Source organism: Anabas testudineus, chromosome 16 (assembly GCF_900324465.2).
Source record: "Anabas testudineus chromosome 16, fAnaTes1.2, whole genome shotgun sequence".
Taxonomy (NCBI): domain Eukaryota; kingdom Metazoa; phylum Chordata; class Actinopteri; order Anabantiformes; family Anabantidae; genus Anabas; species Anabas testudineus.
In genome coordinates, this window is record NC_046625.1 from 20,839,550 (window position 1) to 20,857,220 (window position 17,671).

Sequence of the window (17,671 nt, forward strand, 5' to 3'; positions counted from 1 at the left end):
TTTATTTTTTAGCTAGGCACAAATACTGTATGCTAAATATAATTTTAATATTTGCTGCCTTCTGATTGATTTACTAAAAAAAAATTGATCCACTGTGTTTTTAATGTCTGGAATAGATCAGTCTGTCACAAATGTCTTTTCTCTTGAGTGGGCTCTGACTGCTTCTGATGAGCAGACCAAAACACTACCTAAACCAACAAATTGTGTTGAAAGTTCTTATTGGAAGCAGCTTTAAGCCAAGTGACAGTGGGAATTGTGTTAGGATTCTGCTGTGTAACAAAACCTTGGCATTTGTCCTCGGTTTTCCTTTGCTTTTCATTTGGACAGTTCCCAATTTAAAATGTGCAATTAGAGATAATCTATTTAATATAGAGAATAATTTTTAGTGAAACTTTGTTGGGGCTATAGAGCAGACATATTGTAAATCCATGACAGCTTTACTTCAGAAATTCTTGCTCGTTAGTTTTTTGGCTTAGACATACAGAGGAGGCATGTGAAGTCTGTGTGTTGGAAGTCTGGTTTCATGGGACTCTCACACAGAGTAGTTCAAGATGCAGGGCAGTGATCCGTCTGCCTCTGAGAAAATCTGACGGATTTTGTTAAAAGTGTGACCAATATGTAATCTGTGGCTGTTGTTTTTACTATACTCTCATCTTCAAATATTATTTTCGAAGAGCTGTTAAGATGAATGATGAAGGGTTCAAATATTCTTGAGGGCTTAATTGCTGTGTTGCATGTCCTTAATTTGACTCAATATTGTCCCCACTGCAGGTGTAAAATTGTAGTACAGATTATACTTATAGGTTCTTAGTTATGTTCTATTTACATTTTCTGTGCCTTTTAATATCTTTAGGAGTTGAAGCTGCCCTTTACATTCATGAGCGGTCACATCCATGAGCTGCGTATCCATGTACCCTGGACCAAGCTGGGCTCAGAACCTGTAGTCATCACCATCAACACCATGGAGTGCATTCTCAAGCTCAGGGATGGAGCTCAGGTGGGTTTTTCATTAATATGAGAAAGACATTTTTTCTTTGATTTATCCTTGGAGTCATAACAGACCTGGCCAGTTATTCATTTGAAAACTTTCCTCATGTCCTTCTCCTTCATTATTTTTCCTCTATGTGTTTTCAAGAAGTTATGTAATGACATTTAAACAAATACGGATTTTTTTCAAGACATGCTAAGATTCTTGTCACTGGCTAATAACATGAGACCCATTGTTTTTGTGAGTGACAGGAACCTTTCCTTTTTAGAATAAAATTCCACCCACATACATCATAATGGACATAAATCTGAAAACAGTTCAATTAATTATTATTATCCTAATATATTTACCCTGTTTCAAAAGGGTGAAATTATTGGCATGAATCAAGCAAAGAAAACACCTGAGATTGATGCAACTACTAAAACTCGGTTAAGAACTGTCCAATGGAAGAAGGTCATGTGGTCTAATGAGTCCAGATTCACCGTGTTCCAGAGTGGTGGGTGCATCAGGGTAAGAAGAGAGGCAGGTGAAGTGATGCACCCATCATGCCTAGTGTCTGCCCGACAGGCCTGTGGGGGCAGTGCTATGATTTGGTGTTGCTGCAGTTGGTCAGGTCTAGGTTCAGCAATGTTATGTACCCAAAGAATGAGGTCAGCTGACTACAGGAATATACTGAATGACCAGGTTATTTTCCCTGATGGATTTCAAGATGATAATAACAGGATTCATCAGGCTAAAATTGTGAAAGAGTGGTTCAGGGAGCATGACACATCATCCAGACCTTCACCCGATTGGGAATCTTTGGGATGTGCTGGAGAAGACTTTGTGCAGCGGTCCGACTCTCACATCATCAGTAAAAGATCTTGGTGAAAAATGTATGCAACTCTGGATAGGAATAAATGTTGTGACGTTGCAGAAGCTTATCGAAACAATGCCACGGTGAATGTGTGCCATAGTCAAAGCTAAAGGTGGTCCAAATAAATATTAGAGTGTGTGACTTTTTTTTGGGAGGCCAGTGTAGTATAGTAATACTATATATAGCCCACATTATTAAAGAACATTTTTATTCATCTTTAATATTTTTATTCATGTTTAGAATATATGAAGGCATTCTTCTTCTTCTTCTTTCTTTCTTCTTTCTGAGCCTGGCCCTAATTTTGCCACCCATGCAGTTAGCAAAATTGAAAGTGTGGCTTGGCCTTTATGGGAAGGTTGAAGTTTCAAGGCCAGATGTCCCAGAAGAAACACATTTCAAGGGGAGTCAATTACAGCTAATTATATAGACTGCGCCAAAAAGATTTGTAACACATGAGGTTGAGCTGCCCAGAACTAATGGCAAATATCATACTGTGCAGGTGGCTGTGATATAATTGTTTTTTTTTTTAGATTTTTTAATGTTTCATATAGAGTGTAAGCTCATGGACCAGCATGGGTGCAGGCGCAATGCATGTAAGTTTTAAAACAACACTATTTGTTACAGGTGTTTTCTAAAATTCTCACCCCTGTGGTGACAGAGCTTTGTTTAGCCCTTATAGAATTTGTTCAATTGAAGGAAAAGGTCTACAGGCCTTTGTCACACTAGATTCACAGAAACAAGATTAGATTTCTCCGGAGGGTAGATATCTGGTTCATACACGTCAGGCCTAGTCCAGTTTTGATCTCAATCTAGCAGACATGCAGAGAGTTTGGTATAAGTATATGTAAATCCTGGGCCATGACAATTTACCCTTAAGCCTTTAGATTATTTGAGTTTTGACCTTCAGAATTTTTAAAAGTTTGAAATTGATCTGTGTATGGAAAATGTTACATTTTAAGTTTGGTAGATTACTAGTGTTTCTTTAGTCTAGCAGAGACAGGAACTTTGTAGTGGGCCTCATGTGGCCAAAGTGTGGAAATGATAAATGATATCATTAATATGGTTTGTTTTCATAATTGCTGTTAAAGCCTGAATGCTGGCCTGTAAAAACATCCGTATGTCTTTTGAAGTTCATTAAGGGTTGTGTAATTTGACCGGAATTATTTGGACCTTTTTAATGTTCATGTTTCCCCTCCAGAGGAACTGGGTAATATTAGGGATATTCAGATTGCTCAACGGGGCCCATCTGCGAAGCACCAAGAGCAGCTCACAATTATAGTTTCCAGCAAATGTGGAAATTTGGGTGTTTAGCAGCAGTTAGAGATTACAGCTCCTGCTGACAGTGTAATTGCTTAAAATAAGAAGTAATGAGGACTTGTAGTACAGAATGCATGGAAATAGAAAAAATGTTAACTTTGTTTTTGACAGTAATTTTACCCACCGGAAGCCATTTACAAACAAAATTCAGTTTTCCGTTTTATGAATGTATTATAGTATCTTGAAGTCACATGGTGCTTTTAAAATAAGCTTAATAAGCTGTTTTATTTAGTACACTTCTGTTTTCAAATCACAGCTTTCTTTGTTTAGCTTTCAGATTCATTGTTCATGTCAATACTTCTGTCTTTATGTTCAGAGTTTATGTATGAGTTCAGTTATTAATGTGGACATCTCCATGTGAAATTAAACTAAGCCCTGGTCTATGCCTAAGAGCTTAATGTATGTAACAGGAGATTGGTCATGGGGATGAAAGGGTTTTGTAGTTGTCAACTCTAACGTCTTTATTCTTGTGCAAAGACACACTCAATGTGGCCCCTTCTGAGTTACTTGATATCAATGAACTGTTTGAACTGAGTCCATTTTAAATTAAAAACTAATCTGAAAATGTCAAGTGCTGCACAGGATAAAACAATGGTTTTAAAATCAGTCAGTCTGTATATTGAACCCGTATGCAAACCTGGCTAGAATCTCATTTGTCTCCATGGAAATCTCATAGGAGTTGGCAGCAATTTTCATTTTTACCAGCTTTACACTGAACATATAGGACTTCCTACATCTTAGTTTTTTTCGTCAGGTGTTGTCATACTTTTTTTTCACCTCATCTGGTAGGTTGGAGCTGTTACATAATTTGAGCATTTGGTTTTTACTTCCCTCTACATTAGCCCTATAATATGGAGATAAAACAAACAGAGGAGATAGAAATTATTGTGCAGGAGTTTTGTTTTTCTTGTAGCTAGTTGTAGTAGCAATAGCAATTGGCAAGACTGAAGCTAGGCCTTAATGAAAGACCTAACAGCTAACATTGATGTAATGTTACAAAATTATGGGAACATTTTTTTTCTTTGTGACATCTTGGTAAACTGCTCCAGATGTTGAAGATGAGGTGTGATCAGCAAAGACAGAGAGGAACTGGTTGGATAGCAGCTACAGTGGATCATAACACTCTCAGGCTCTCTTTATTTTTTACGAGATAAAGATAAGGGCTTGGGTTTACTGAGGAGAGCCTTTCTGGTTTTGGCTTAGCTTGCTGCTTGATCTGGGAGTTTTATGGCTGCTGAGTGTATTTGCCACTGATGTGGAGGTTCTGATTGATGCATTGCCTCAAGATGATTTGGGGAGTTGAGCCTTGTTGTTTTGGCAAATGGTCCAACTGGGCCCTTTCTTCTTTTAGATTCCTTCCAAACTATTTTTAGGTCTTTACACCACTAAACCTCATTGCTTCTAAATAATTGGCAATACATGCAATACATGTGAATTAGTAAACCCTTTTGGAAGATTCTTAAAAACTCCATCATTAAATCCTCTGCCTACAGACGAAGAATTGCTTTTTTAAAAGTTTAACACTAATCTAAATGTGATATATGTGATTGAAATTTGAATTTCAATCCATTACGTACAGGTCTCAAAATGGTGTGAAATCAGATCCCTATTGTGGAATTATACTCTGCATGCTGCTACATTTACTTGGAGTCATGCCACCCAGGAGCTGAATCTACAACCTGCTAAATAGGCAATCTGGGATGTCTAGGCTGTTACCAGCTTTTGTTTTTAGATGGTTGCAGTGCACTGCTGTAGTTTTGCTTTCTTTCTGGTTTTAATTGAGATATTTATTTAAGTCAGTAAGTGTGAACATTGTGTTGGTTAGCTTAATATTAAAATGTAATCCAATGTATCTTCAGTGAAAAGAAAAAGTTAAACAAGTAAGAAAAATAGCCTGTGGCAGTATGCAATCAGATAGCACAAACTGGATAATCTCTGTCCCAGTGCCATCCGGAAATCTTGCCTTTGATTCTCTGACTTACAGGGAGCAAATGGCTTACATAGATTGCCGCATAAATCTGTCTGATCATCAGCTCAGCGGTGCCTTGTCTTCAGAACTGAGGACACAGAGGATGAAGACATGGATCTTTGGCAAATCTGTTTTCCTTGAATCCAGCCCACCGCAACAGTAACGAAACCCATCTCTGACTGTAAATAATAAAAAGATGGAGTAATGTTGGCACACTGTGCATTCCTCAGGCAGGTTGGAAGCGAGAGCATGTGTTCTGATGAGAGACAAAGAAAAATATAGCAAGACAGACGTAGACTAAATGTCACAGTGTATGTGCCTATGAATGGTTATGAAAAGGGCTGTGTTTTCTTTCTTTGTTTTATTCAGCTTTTTCATAATAAAATATGATGACTATGAACATAAAGCCACCAGACCATGTATAGTTTGTTAGTTTGTGAACATCTCATAAATTCTGCTATGTATTTTATGTTCCTCTCTAACTGTTGAGGTTTTCCATTTTGTATTTGTCTATCCCACTAGGTATCTTCTCAACAAAGATTGACCTATGACACTGGTCACTGTTTGGCAAACTGATTTTAAGCATCTGCAGAAGGCAGTGCACAAGTGTGTCATTCCAGCAGAGGGCCTTGCACCCAGCCACAATTGTCACCCCACAGCGTTTCACTGCTTTGTCTTTTGAGGTTAGGTTTACTGGTGGGTTGAGGTTACATCAGCCCATCAGACAGTCTTCAGACACAGGAAAGCAGTTGGGGGGGAAAATTAAACCCAGCAGCTTCCTGCATACAGTGAGTCAAGTGGTGATCAATACATTCTGGGCAGGATGCTGGTGCTCTACAGTTTAATCCCTGCTTTCAGGCCATCCGGACTAGCAGTCCCTCAATAGAGTCTATTATTTGCTTGGTGCTCCTGGTGATATGCAGTCTGGGAAATGATTAACTTGCAATTAAGACTGATGTTCACTTTATGAGTGTTTTCTTCGGACAGAAGTTCCTTAGCAGTTAAAAACCTTAAGCCTTCAATCCAAACAGACACTATAAGAATGTAGTTCCATTAATTGAGGAGAGTGTTTAAAACATTATATTGCCGTTATTTATGTTTGTGTTGTCTCAGTGTGACAAAACAGAAATCGTATATATATAAATATATATATATAGATGAATATTTATCCTCTGACTCTTACAAAAGTCACATAAAAGGGGTAACACGGTAACTGAGCTCATTGTGTGTAACTTCTCAGTGGAGAAAGGTATGGCTCGATGTTACACAAACTGTGGGTGGTCTGTGTTTTATGTCTAAGGGTGAGAGTGTGCTTTATTTAACAGACCCTCACCCCTTTGACCTATGAATAATTCTGCTCTTAATATAGAAATGCTAAGGCCATATAAGGCACGACATATTAACTAGTCGAACCACATGTGTAGTGCAAGTTGATAGCAATATATTTGTTAGGTTTTAACTCTGTAGACATCTATCTATATATCTAGAGTCTATCCATAACTACATTTACATTTACATTTAGTAATTTAGCAGAAGCTTTTATCCAAAGCGACTTACAAGTGATTAACTAATTTCATATTATTCACATTGTGATTCTTAAAGCCAGAGAAATACCCAAACTAGTCTGTTTTTAAGAACTCCTCTGGTCTACTAAGTGTGTTGGTATATGAGTTAGATTCCACTTGCTCCAGAGTGTGCCGGAATTGGTAGTGTTTGCTTTTATCTTGGTTGGCCTGGGCCCCCGTAATGTGTGTGTAAGACAAGAAGAATGTAATATGAATAATTGAATAACACGTCACTCTCCATGGTGGGGGAGAAAAGAAAAAGAGATTGTGTTGAGAAGGAAGGTTAGCTGAAAAGATAATAAACATGCAGATGTTGGAAGGTTTGTATCTGCCTGGTGGGACATTGACCACCTTGCTTCTTTAAAATTATACCAATTTACATGCTATAATTGAATTGGGTTTGATCGCAACAACAACAAGAGTAGACATATCCGAATGGAAAAAATAAGTATGAAAGAATGAGTAAAGCCATATTTACATTTCACAAAATTATAATTTGAAAAGTTGAAAGTAACACTTAAGATTTTAAACTATGGGTTAAAAGTAGAAAATAGGACATAGTAAAATGTAAATGATTGAATGCCTTTAGCAGGGTCTTTCTTCTCTTGGGGATGACTTTGATATTCAAGAGGACTACAGGTCTACAGACCTTCAGCTTCAACTGTACCTTACACGTAATTGCGTTGTCAGAATAGCGTAAGCCATCACTTTCACTGTTCTTGGAGGCTGGTGCTTACATCATTTAAGGGCTGCTTAATATTGGGCAAAACTTGGAACAGGTTTCTGACAGATCAGTTTATGGTAAATTCAGGTCCTCACCACATGTCGGCAGCTTGCCCAAATAAAGTAAAATAAAAACATCTCTATAATATCCTCATTTTCTTTACGATTAGTAAAGATGCAGTGGTTTGCTCAGATGTAGATGAACTATATGGTTAATAAACAGGGACTGATTTATCATCTCTTTTTAGAAATCAACAGGTCAGATGTAAAGATGTCTGTGTTTGGGAATTCCCCTACGTGTGGCATTTGTGATTTGACTGTCTGTGTCTCGAGGTCTGTGTGGAGTGTTTTATTGTAGCTAACACATTGCAGTTATTAGCATTAGGGGGTAGCTGTGCCAGCGTAAGCAGCGTGCTTCACATGCTCAGCCTGGGTTTGTGGTTAGCTGATGGAGACATCTGAAGGACCAGAGCCTCTCAGATCTAAATCAGGAACAATTTTTACTTTTTTCCCAGTCACTCTCTTCTTCTCCTTCTCTTTTGATTTTTTTGTTCCCTTTCCTGTTGTCTACTGCTATTTTTCTGTCTTGGCTTTTTTTGTTCTGACTCTTTTGTCTTTTGTCCGTTAACCTTTTTGTTTTCTCTCTTTTTGTGTTATCCTTTTCACCAGTGAGACAACAGTAAAGTTGTCAAGTGCAGTAATCCTGGCAAGAGCAGGGAAAAGCTTGAATGTTCTGTGTTAAGGGCTTGTATTGCGGACTACAGGAAAAAATTTTTTTTTTTTAAGAATTTGGAGAGAACACCTACATATAGCACCTATATCAGGATTGTTCACTAACTTGAATTGCTAGTTCTTGGTTTGTAATCTAGTTTTAGAATTGGAGTTACTGCGACTTAAAGTTCATTGTTTGAATAGTTATTGTGGAAAACACAATAACAACAATAAAAATAAAGGTCTCAGTGCTCCCTCTGCTTTGTGATATTTTCTGACATGCTCATTTGTATGCGGAAATAACTACCAATATGCTGTTTTCTTCCATTGAAACCAATTTCATGCATGTAGACAGTGGCTTTGAGATTGACAAAGATTGGAAGCTTAGAGATGTCCTCCTATTGCACCCTTTGGGTCTGGTCTGTAGCTAAGATCCTTGTCTGTCTTTGTTGTTGTTCTGGGTATTTTGGAGGCAGATGTTAAACATAGCAAGTTTTACTTGGGTTGAGTGGAGGGACTCTTGGCAGCGACCTCCAGCATGACATCACCAGTGCTGTCATTCTGATTCCTTTTTAGAGTGAAATTGTTTTGTAATTGTCCACTCCCTTTTTGGCAGATTTTTTGGAATGTTGTACATGTCCTTGCTCCTCCCTCTTTAATGAACATTTTTATTTTGGGGTTTTTGAAAAAAAGAAGACATATGCTTTCGCTGTAACGGTGTGCAGGGATGTAATGTGCTATGTAACAGTTAACAGCACCTCCTTTTTGAAATGTTTCCAACAATGTCTGTCTGTAATCTCTATTGTTTTTGTAGTAATTAAATATGCATGAAGCTTGTGGAAACCCCAAATTACAGATAATTTGTGCAATGAATTTGTTACACATCATTTTATATGCCTGTGCACAACTGGATTTTTCAGTGAAACATGTTTTAAAATCGTGAATGTAGCAATTTTTTTTCTTTAACTACACTGCAAGCCAACGTTTTTCAGAAAGGACTAAAGGTGCACTCCCTCTCTTACACTGACTCACACTTTTTCACACAGCTTGTGAAGACAAATGAGACTAAAAAATACACTAGTTCTACCTGAATAACACAGCACATTGTTTACATTTTAGCACTGTAATATTTCATTACTGCAACACATCAGTTATAAATGGCAATTTTCTTTCCCAGTTGTGGATTTAATTTCTTGAGAAAGAGAGAGAGAGAGAGAGAGACCACATTTTTGTAATGAGCTGTTTTCATTGAGATAATTATTCAGAATGTCACCCGATGTGATATTTATCGGGGTTCATTTCGGGCTCTAATCCCTCCAGTCTGCCATGGATTCCAGCTGCAAAGCTCTACTGTCAGATTTAGGCTGTATCTGAGAGTGTGTATTTGCCCTTGTATGAAGGTATTTGTCTTTTAGTGTGATTGTATCCATAAACAAAGTACAGAGTACAATAGTAATATTAGCAGCCTTTAGTCATTTATGATTGTTTTGAATGTGTGTCGTTACAGCTCTGACTGGCAGCGGCCTTCAAGCCTACTTCGGTATGAGGGGAAAATAAAACCCGTCTTTAATCATGGCGTAATGGCTTTCTGCATTTGTTACAGTTTCATTAAAAACCCATTAGCAGTTAATTTTTAGTTGAGCTGATGGATGTGTTCGAAGCCAAGGAATGTTAAAGAAAAGGTAATTTGAGTCAGCTGTGATGAGCTCTGTTCTTTTCAGCTTATATTGCATTAAGGTCGTCATCAGTGGGTCGAGCAGCATGTAGAAAGTGTAAAAGAGGTGGCTGCATATGATTTGACATTACTGGAACCGTCCCAGACTGTGACTGTATGTTTGAAACAATGAACCACTTTTCATGTGTCATTGCTTTTGGTGCCAGATGGAAACAATTCTAATGAGAACCAGGGTCATCACTGTGGAAAAACAAGCATCTGATTAGTGAGTTATGGATGGGATGAGAAGGTCTAGAATAAACAGAGAGAGGAAGAAGATAATGACAACAAACTAGAAGCATCGATTTGTGAAAGTCAATATAATAATATTGTGGTGAAATTGGGACAGGTGATGGAACAAGAGCAAGATGACATGAGGGGCAGAGGAAAACTAGTAGCACTGAGAGCTAGGCAGTGTGCTCTCTGCTGAATGTGGGGTGTATGTATTATGTTAGCACTGAGTGCTTTCAGTATTATTCTGGAAAATCAATCTGGAACCCATCATATCCACAGTATGTCATACCATTCCCTGGCTTCCAGTATTAGAGAGGTTTTCTATTGGAGAAAGTTAAATAGCAAAAACATGTATTGTGCTTTAGGTGAAAATAGGAGGTTGCTGGATCCTCCCCAGAGATGGTGCTCTGTGGGTCCTGACATGGAGGGCGGAGCCTCTACTTGTCAGACCCAGTGTGTGTCTGTGTTAGTATGTGCATATGAGTGATTTGGAGGAGGGGGGGGGGTTTGTTTGAGATAAGAAGCTATTGGGTTTCCCTCATTTATTTTCTCACTCCATAGGCGTTCACCCTCCACTGCCTGGCCGCCAATCTCCAAGCCTACTGCTTTGATGTCACATGAGTTTGCCAGTAACCTGCAGAGGAACAAAAAAACAACAACAAAATGTCTGTTTATCCAGCAATGGTCTTTTGCATAGTCCCATTAATTTGCTGAAACTGTGTGAAATTGACCAGTTTCAAAAATGTTTTGCTTTCAGAAATCATTGTTGGTTTTTGGCTAGCAGAAGTCAAAGACAAAGCTTCAAGTTACATGATATTTTAGTAAGACCATTTTGTTTTCCACTCTGCCCAGAAACCAAATTCCTTTTGAAATAAAATTGCATTTGTCAACCTCATTTACAATGACCTATTAGGTAACCTCATATCGCACTGTTTAAATTCCTGCTTGCATTGACCTGGAATCATCCACTTAGCAAAATATATTTGTATTTTTTAAGTGTTACTTACTCACATCAAACTTTACATATAATTTACATTGCCAGCAGCCATTACAACTTTACTGGTTTCTGGCATCTGTGAGTTACAGCTAGTTTGTTTGTACTTGGAAAGTACTGACATTATCTGGAGAGTTGCTGTTTCTAATAGCTGGAGGTGGTAGTGGGGTTCAGCTAATGAGATGAGTACCTCAGATGGGGTTCAGCCCTTCAGACATGATCAACACACTGCCTCCTGGTCCCTGACTGAGCCAGACGTCTGCTGAGGGACAGAGGTCAGGTCTGGCTTTCCTGTACCCTAACCTTACACGGGTGCCCACTTACCCTCTGAGTAGGGGGTCCCCCTTGCCTGTCACTCATATTGCCCGGACATGCTCCTTTTTCTTTATGCCTCTGTTCTGGTTTTGATATTACCACTTTACTTTCACTTTTATTGTCTCTTAACTGTGTGTCTCAATTTCTCTTACTCTTCTCTTACTCTTTCAACTGATCTTTGGTCCCTCTTTTCATTTTTTGCTAATATTAACTCTGGTCAACAGCAGAGTTGAGATGGCTGCAGGGTAAGCACCCCCTCGTCACTTTCTTTCCCTGTCCCTCCATCCCTCCCTCTCAATCCTGTTCTCTGCTGTTGCATTGCGAGGATCAGTTTACCCAGCAGCAGCTGAAGCAGGCTTCATTTGTCCCAGGGTTTCCTTCTGAAAAGGCATTTTTCGCCTCTGGAGAATTACTTGTTGCCCACGGTGACACTGAACACTTAATTGCACTACTTCCATACTTGACAGTTTTGTGCTTTGGTGGCAGTTTGAGGTGTTGAACTCATTGTACCCTTGGTCTGCAGGGCTAGGCATACCTTTAACTATAGCTATGAGTTTTCTTTCTGATTCTAATGTGCTCAAATAGCATAGCATAGTGATGTCAGCTAAACACCTCAACATGTGAGCATGTCTTATTATAAACATACCTCTTCTGGAAGTCTGCCTTATTATGTGGTAATTTAATATATCTAAATATTGTAGATGCAACTTTCGAAGTGATGACAAGTTAACAAATGACGTGCAAATAATGAGCAACAAATTTACATCTTATTATTTGCCAATCTCTATTCTTTGAAACCTTGATGAAGTATTTATTATTTCTCCCCTTCTGTTTATCAGATCCCACCACTCACTGATGGGGGGAAAAACTGCTTGCATAATGCAACTCTACCGCAAAGGCCCTTTTTAAAGTAAAGCGTAAATATTTCTCTCGCCTCTTATGGCAATAGCATGTTTACTTTACTGCACTGGGGGCTAACTGCTTCGCTGTCATCTTGTCCACAACTGAAATTATGCAAAGTATGTTTAAAACCCCATCTTCATTACTCAGCTACTCTAAAAGAAAGGCATTTGTTGCCATTAAGTTGTGTCAGAACTGGGGAATTTGTGTTAATTGCATGGGATATCTCTCTGGAGAATATGTACAGCATGTGACCTGCCTTTTTGAGTACTGTACGTGTCAATGAAGTGTGGGTTCATGAAGTAGCGAAATATATTTGGTTGCGACACAGTCAGTGTTCACATTATGAACTGTGGAATTGAAAGACGTGAACATGCAAGTCTTTCTTATACCATGGAAACAAGATAACAGGCCAGTGCCAAAACTTGGAACGACCATGGCCAAGAGCCTCTGGAGAAGGTGACAATCTGCTAGTAGAAATTTTACAAGTCCACAAAGTCAGTCTCTTTATTGTTAATGGAGCTTCTCCAGGGTTTGTGACTTGATGACATCAGATACAAGTGGCTTGGTTTTTTGCTTTAAACTTTAGGAGAGTGTTTAAACATATTGTGAAATATATTTAAATATTATCAGCATGAACAACATGAGAACTCATGGATGCTTTTGTGGATTTGCTAAGATTAATTTGCTTTATATTTTCCACATCTGTAGATCTAGTGAAAATACTTGGCAGTCATCCCTTAAACCACTTCTCACTGTTTCTCCCTATAACCCTATTGTTTTAATTGCACCTCGAGTCAGAACTCACTAGGCAACTGAACCCTTAAAAAATGTTTCATCCACAAGCTCATTTTGTTTATCTTCAAACTCATCTCTAAAGGGGAAGTTCATTTAAATGTAATTTCTTCACACACAGACACAGATGGATTTTGTACTTGTGCATTCCTGGACTTAACTTGCTGTTGGTCCCTGAGTGCAGATGATATGTGCTTTTGTGGAGAAGAGACCTTCGCCCTTCTCATCCAAGGACCAGTGTTTATTTGTAGAGCCCATGGTGATGGGAGGGAGGTTAGTGGGGAGATTAGATTTTGCAGGGGGGGGGGGGGGGGGGGGGGGGGGGGGCACGCTCAAAAACAGTAGTATATTCTATATGCTCCCCATATCACTCCTTTGCTCATTCATTTTTATGAGCACAAATACCTCCACAGTCTATCTTCAAGTCCACAGGTATTGTAGAGCTTAGTTCCGAACTTCACTAACTGTTGTTTTTGGCCTTCTTGTTTGTTTTTTCAACAGGATGACCATGAGAGCGGCTCTAGCTCTACCAGTCGCAGTGTCTCAGACAGCTCCAAGGCTGTGGCCAAGCCACGCCGCCTCCAGCAGGCTGCCCCTAGTGACCCGGACCTGCCCCCAGGTGAGTGATGACCATGGGGCCACTGAAGCCTAGAGAATGACCACCAAAGTGGGCTCAGACTCAGTGGAGGAGGAGGGAGCAATAAAGCAAGACACTAAAATCTATTTGCAATAATGAGAAATGTTGTTTTTTTTCTCAAGCCTTAATAAAATAGATAGTCCTCTGGCTTGTTAGTAGCTTAGTGCCTGTGGCATAAGCTAAAAGCCAACACCTTGTATAGATTTCAGTGCCAGATTCAAATCTAGGAAATGCCTTTTGCACTGGGAGGAATATTTTCCAGGGGATGAGCTGTGTGGCACTGCATTTCTACTAGTGTAAATCAGCCAGATAGAGTGTGGGGGATGTGTCTGTGATAAATCACATAGTGATGGCTCTTATCAACAAGGCCACTTGACCACATGCCTCCTGCAGGGCCATGAATTCCTTGACTGCCTTACTCCAGCACTTTATAGCACCTCATAAAGGAGTGCCTTTTAATTGGGGCTGCATAATGGGCTTTTAAAAATATATATATATATTTATAAACATTTTTCAATCAATCTTTTTGTGACTAACATACATGTGGGAAATGTTGTTATTTTCTATTGTGAGTGGTCTTAAGGTGTCCACAATCTCTTATTTTATTTGAGATATAGAGATTCATTTTGTTTTCAACTTCTGAGACTAAACTTCATTGTAATTTTAAATACCATTTGTAGCAAGATTCCTCTCTTATGTACATCATCAGATGTAATAATAAGTTAACAGTTATTGCAAATGTTAGCTCAACTTTCTGAAGATATGTTTTTTTTTGTTTGTTTGTTTTTTCCAACATCAGTTGAGCTGCAGCCTGCAAGTACTATATCACTATAGTTTGTGAATGTGAATTATTTGGGCACATCAGAACAAATGAATCTTAAGTTCTGATGCCATTAGTACATTTTAATGCAGAAAGAATTCAGGTAATATTAGCAGCTTCCTGTTTTCAGCCAGCTCTCACCATCACTGCTTTTTACCAATAGGCCAACTAACATTAATTTCACAACTTAAGTTTCAGACCAAAATGAAACTACTTTTGTGTATGTACTCTCTACCTCTACAATAGAACGATATAGCTACACTCTTTTTAGTCTGCTTGCCTGTACATAAAATTTTAAAATTGAGAAGAAATATTTTAATTCAGATACTGAATCATAATACTAAATAGTAAAGTAGTAGTTTAGTAGTACTAAAAACAAAGAAGAGATATGGCTTTTAAAGAGGTAAAAGACTAAGAGAAAGAAGTGAGAGAGGGGGGCTTAAGTTTAAAGATCCAGGCCACAGTCTAACACCACCACCATAATGCTCACTCCCAGACTACAATATCAATGAATATATAAACCTACACTCCTGGCTGGTTGTATCTGGGGAGGATCCATTTCCAGGCCTGACGTTATGAGATAATATCTCTCACCAGCTGTTAAAGCACAGTGCCTCACACCTCAGCATCTCCCTTTGGGCCGGCCTCCAACTGATCTCCCAGGTGTGTGCCTGTGTGAGCATAAGCCTGTGTGTAACGTTGTCTGTATATGTTTTTAGTGTATCTGTGTTAATTTGTGTGCACACCTCACACTGTTCCAGCTGTGGACCTTGTTTCAACCCATTACAGGCTGTATAGACAACTTTGGGGTCAGAGGTCACAGCACCTCAGTAACCTTGAGGAAGCAGATGCATGCTGTAATTCCAGCCTCCCTAATTAAAAGGTAGAGGTTAAAAGGTAGATGAAGTAAAACTAATCTGCTATGACTCAGACAGAGAGTATTTTCATAAGAATATGATACAAAACAAACCTCAGGGATATTTAATGTAGTAAAGGAATATTTTTAAATATGAGGACAGAGTACGGAGTTTCATGACACACGGGTAATTATGTAGACATTAATTTATTAGTCTCATGAGCACATTATTTTAAACTTGTTAGTCCAATCAACTGCTATGGATAATAATGTTTTCATCATGTGAAGTGCACGCTGCCTCTCTACTCATTCTATATTTTTTAAATATTACTTTTATTATACTGATGTTATGTAATGTGAAGTTAAAGCGGCTGAATAGCGTAGTGGTAACATCGTCGCCCTCCATGCAGGGTTTGAATCCCGGCTATGGCCTTCCTCCAGTAGGGGTCTTTAGGCAAGACCTCCTTAAGTTTAATCTGCCTTTGCCGTGTACCTAGTGAGTTGCCCTGTACATTGTAAGTCGCTTAGGATAAAAGCATCTGCAAAATGACTAAATGTAAATGTAATACCCTGCAAGACAATGTAACCCAAGAAAGGAACAGTACATTTTCATATAATTCTACACTTTAAATGCAGAACAATTAATATTTTAGTCATTTTAGTTTCTAGTTTTAATGTAGGCCCATCATGGACTTAGTGCAGCTGTGCTATGTATGAGAAATAAAAACAAATTAATAATAAAAGGTTTGGTATGGATTTGTTACTGGAGAAAGATATTAGAAGACTTGGATTGGGATTTGAGGCAAAAACTGTGTTTTAATGGCCTCCATCTTTATTTCATTTCTTCAACTCCCCCAAATCTAAAGTAATTAATCAGTAACACTGAAGTGCTTGTGTTTCAGAAGGCAATAGTCAACACCAGCAGATGTGTGTCGGTGGTATGTAGCAGAGTGGCAATATGTATAGACTTGTACAGTATGCATTACAGAAGACCTGCGAGACCATCACAGGGCAATGGGCCTGCATAATCATTTTGTATCTGCACCCCTCCCCTTCAAAACAACCTAAACAAAACATGTGTGACACTAAAAAGCAGCCACCAGCAATTATCCAGTCATTTGGCCCCAAGTCCTCACATGCTGAATGAATTTATCCTCCTTATTTTCTCTGTGGTGAAAAACAGGGAAGTTAATGCAAATGCCATGAATTGTTGGCCACACCAGGACCAAGTGCTTTCACCTTGAGCGATTCTGTGAGTGATTACTAATTTACAGCTGCTATTGGGGGACAAGCAGCCTCTGTTTGTGAGAACCGCATTTCTGTGTTTCAGGGAATTCCTGTTTTGACCCTATTCACACTTTTGCAATTTTCACAAATGCATTAGAGTATTTATTTTTATGGTTTGATGTCCTAGCCCTAGCCTCTGATGTTTTTATATAAACATTTCTTTTTGGTACTACAGAATAGGGACATTTCTGCAGATCTTTCTGATCTAATGCACTAAGCATTAATGCATGCCTAAACCAGTGCATTTAAATATATATGCCAGATGTGAATGCCCAAAAAATGACAGAAATGCAAATTGTGTTTTGAGAAAAATCTTTGTTCTATCACTGCTCTTGTGATTTGCTCAGAAAATAAGCATCTGTTCTGGAATTACTGGAAAATGCTACTTATAGACAGAGAATATCCCATATTGGTTAAGACTGGAGCTTTCTCTAGCTAGAGCTTTCTTCTATTCTGGAGACTTGTTGTACCATGTATGGTTGGGTTTTGTGACTCTGCTGCTCAACTACATATGAGAGACTGTAGGTCTAATACATAACATGATTAGGTGGCTTATATAATTGGTCGTCCTAACCTAGTAATAACATAAGCTTGAAGTGTTTCCGCAGTCCTGACAGAAATTTCCCATAGTCATGGTGAAATCCAGGCGCCACTAAGTATTGCATGACTTTATTATACATTTTATAAGATCAAAATTAAATAAGAATTTATAAAATTTTGAGTACTTCACTCAGTGCCTTTTAATGTGCTATCCCACACACTGTCTGTTTGCTGTATTCTCTTGGTTATATTGCTAACAATACTAATTCATTTCAAAATAACACCCCACAACTGACTTACAGTACGTTTATTGTCTGATGGACAAGTCTCTCTACTAAGTGGCAAGCCAAATAGCTGCTAATACTTTCCATATACATGAAAAATGGTGAGCATGGACAGTTTAGTGTTTCTTTCCTGTATTGCACAGAAGAGAGTACTTGGCCTGTTCTG

At 38.6% G+C, this 17,671-nt stretch overlaps 1 protein-coding gene across 1 annotated transcript in view; it reads left to right on the forward strand.

Moving 5' to 3' along the window:
• LOC113170474 (vacuolar protein sorting-associated protein 13B) overlaps positions 1-17,671 on the forward strand; it is a 278,722-nt gene that overhangs the window by 2,884 nt on the left and 258,167 nt on the right. The window contains 2 exon segments of the mRNA XM_026372581.1: positions 854-997; positions 13,583-13,700. Coding sequence (XP_026228366.1) covers positions 854-997; positions 13,583-13,700 — 262 coding nt within the window.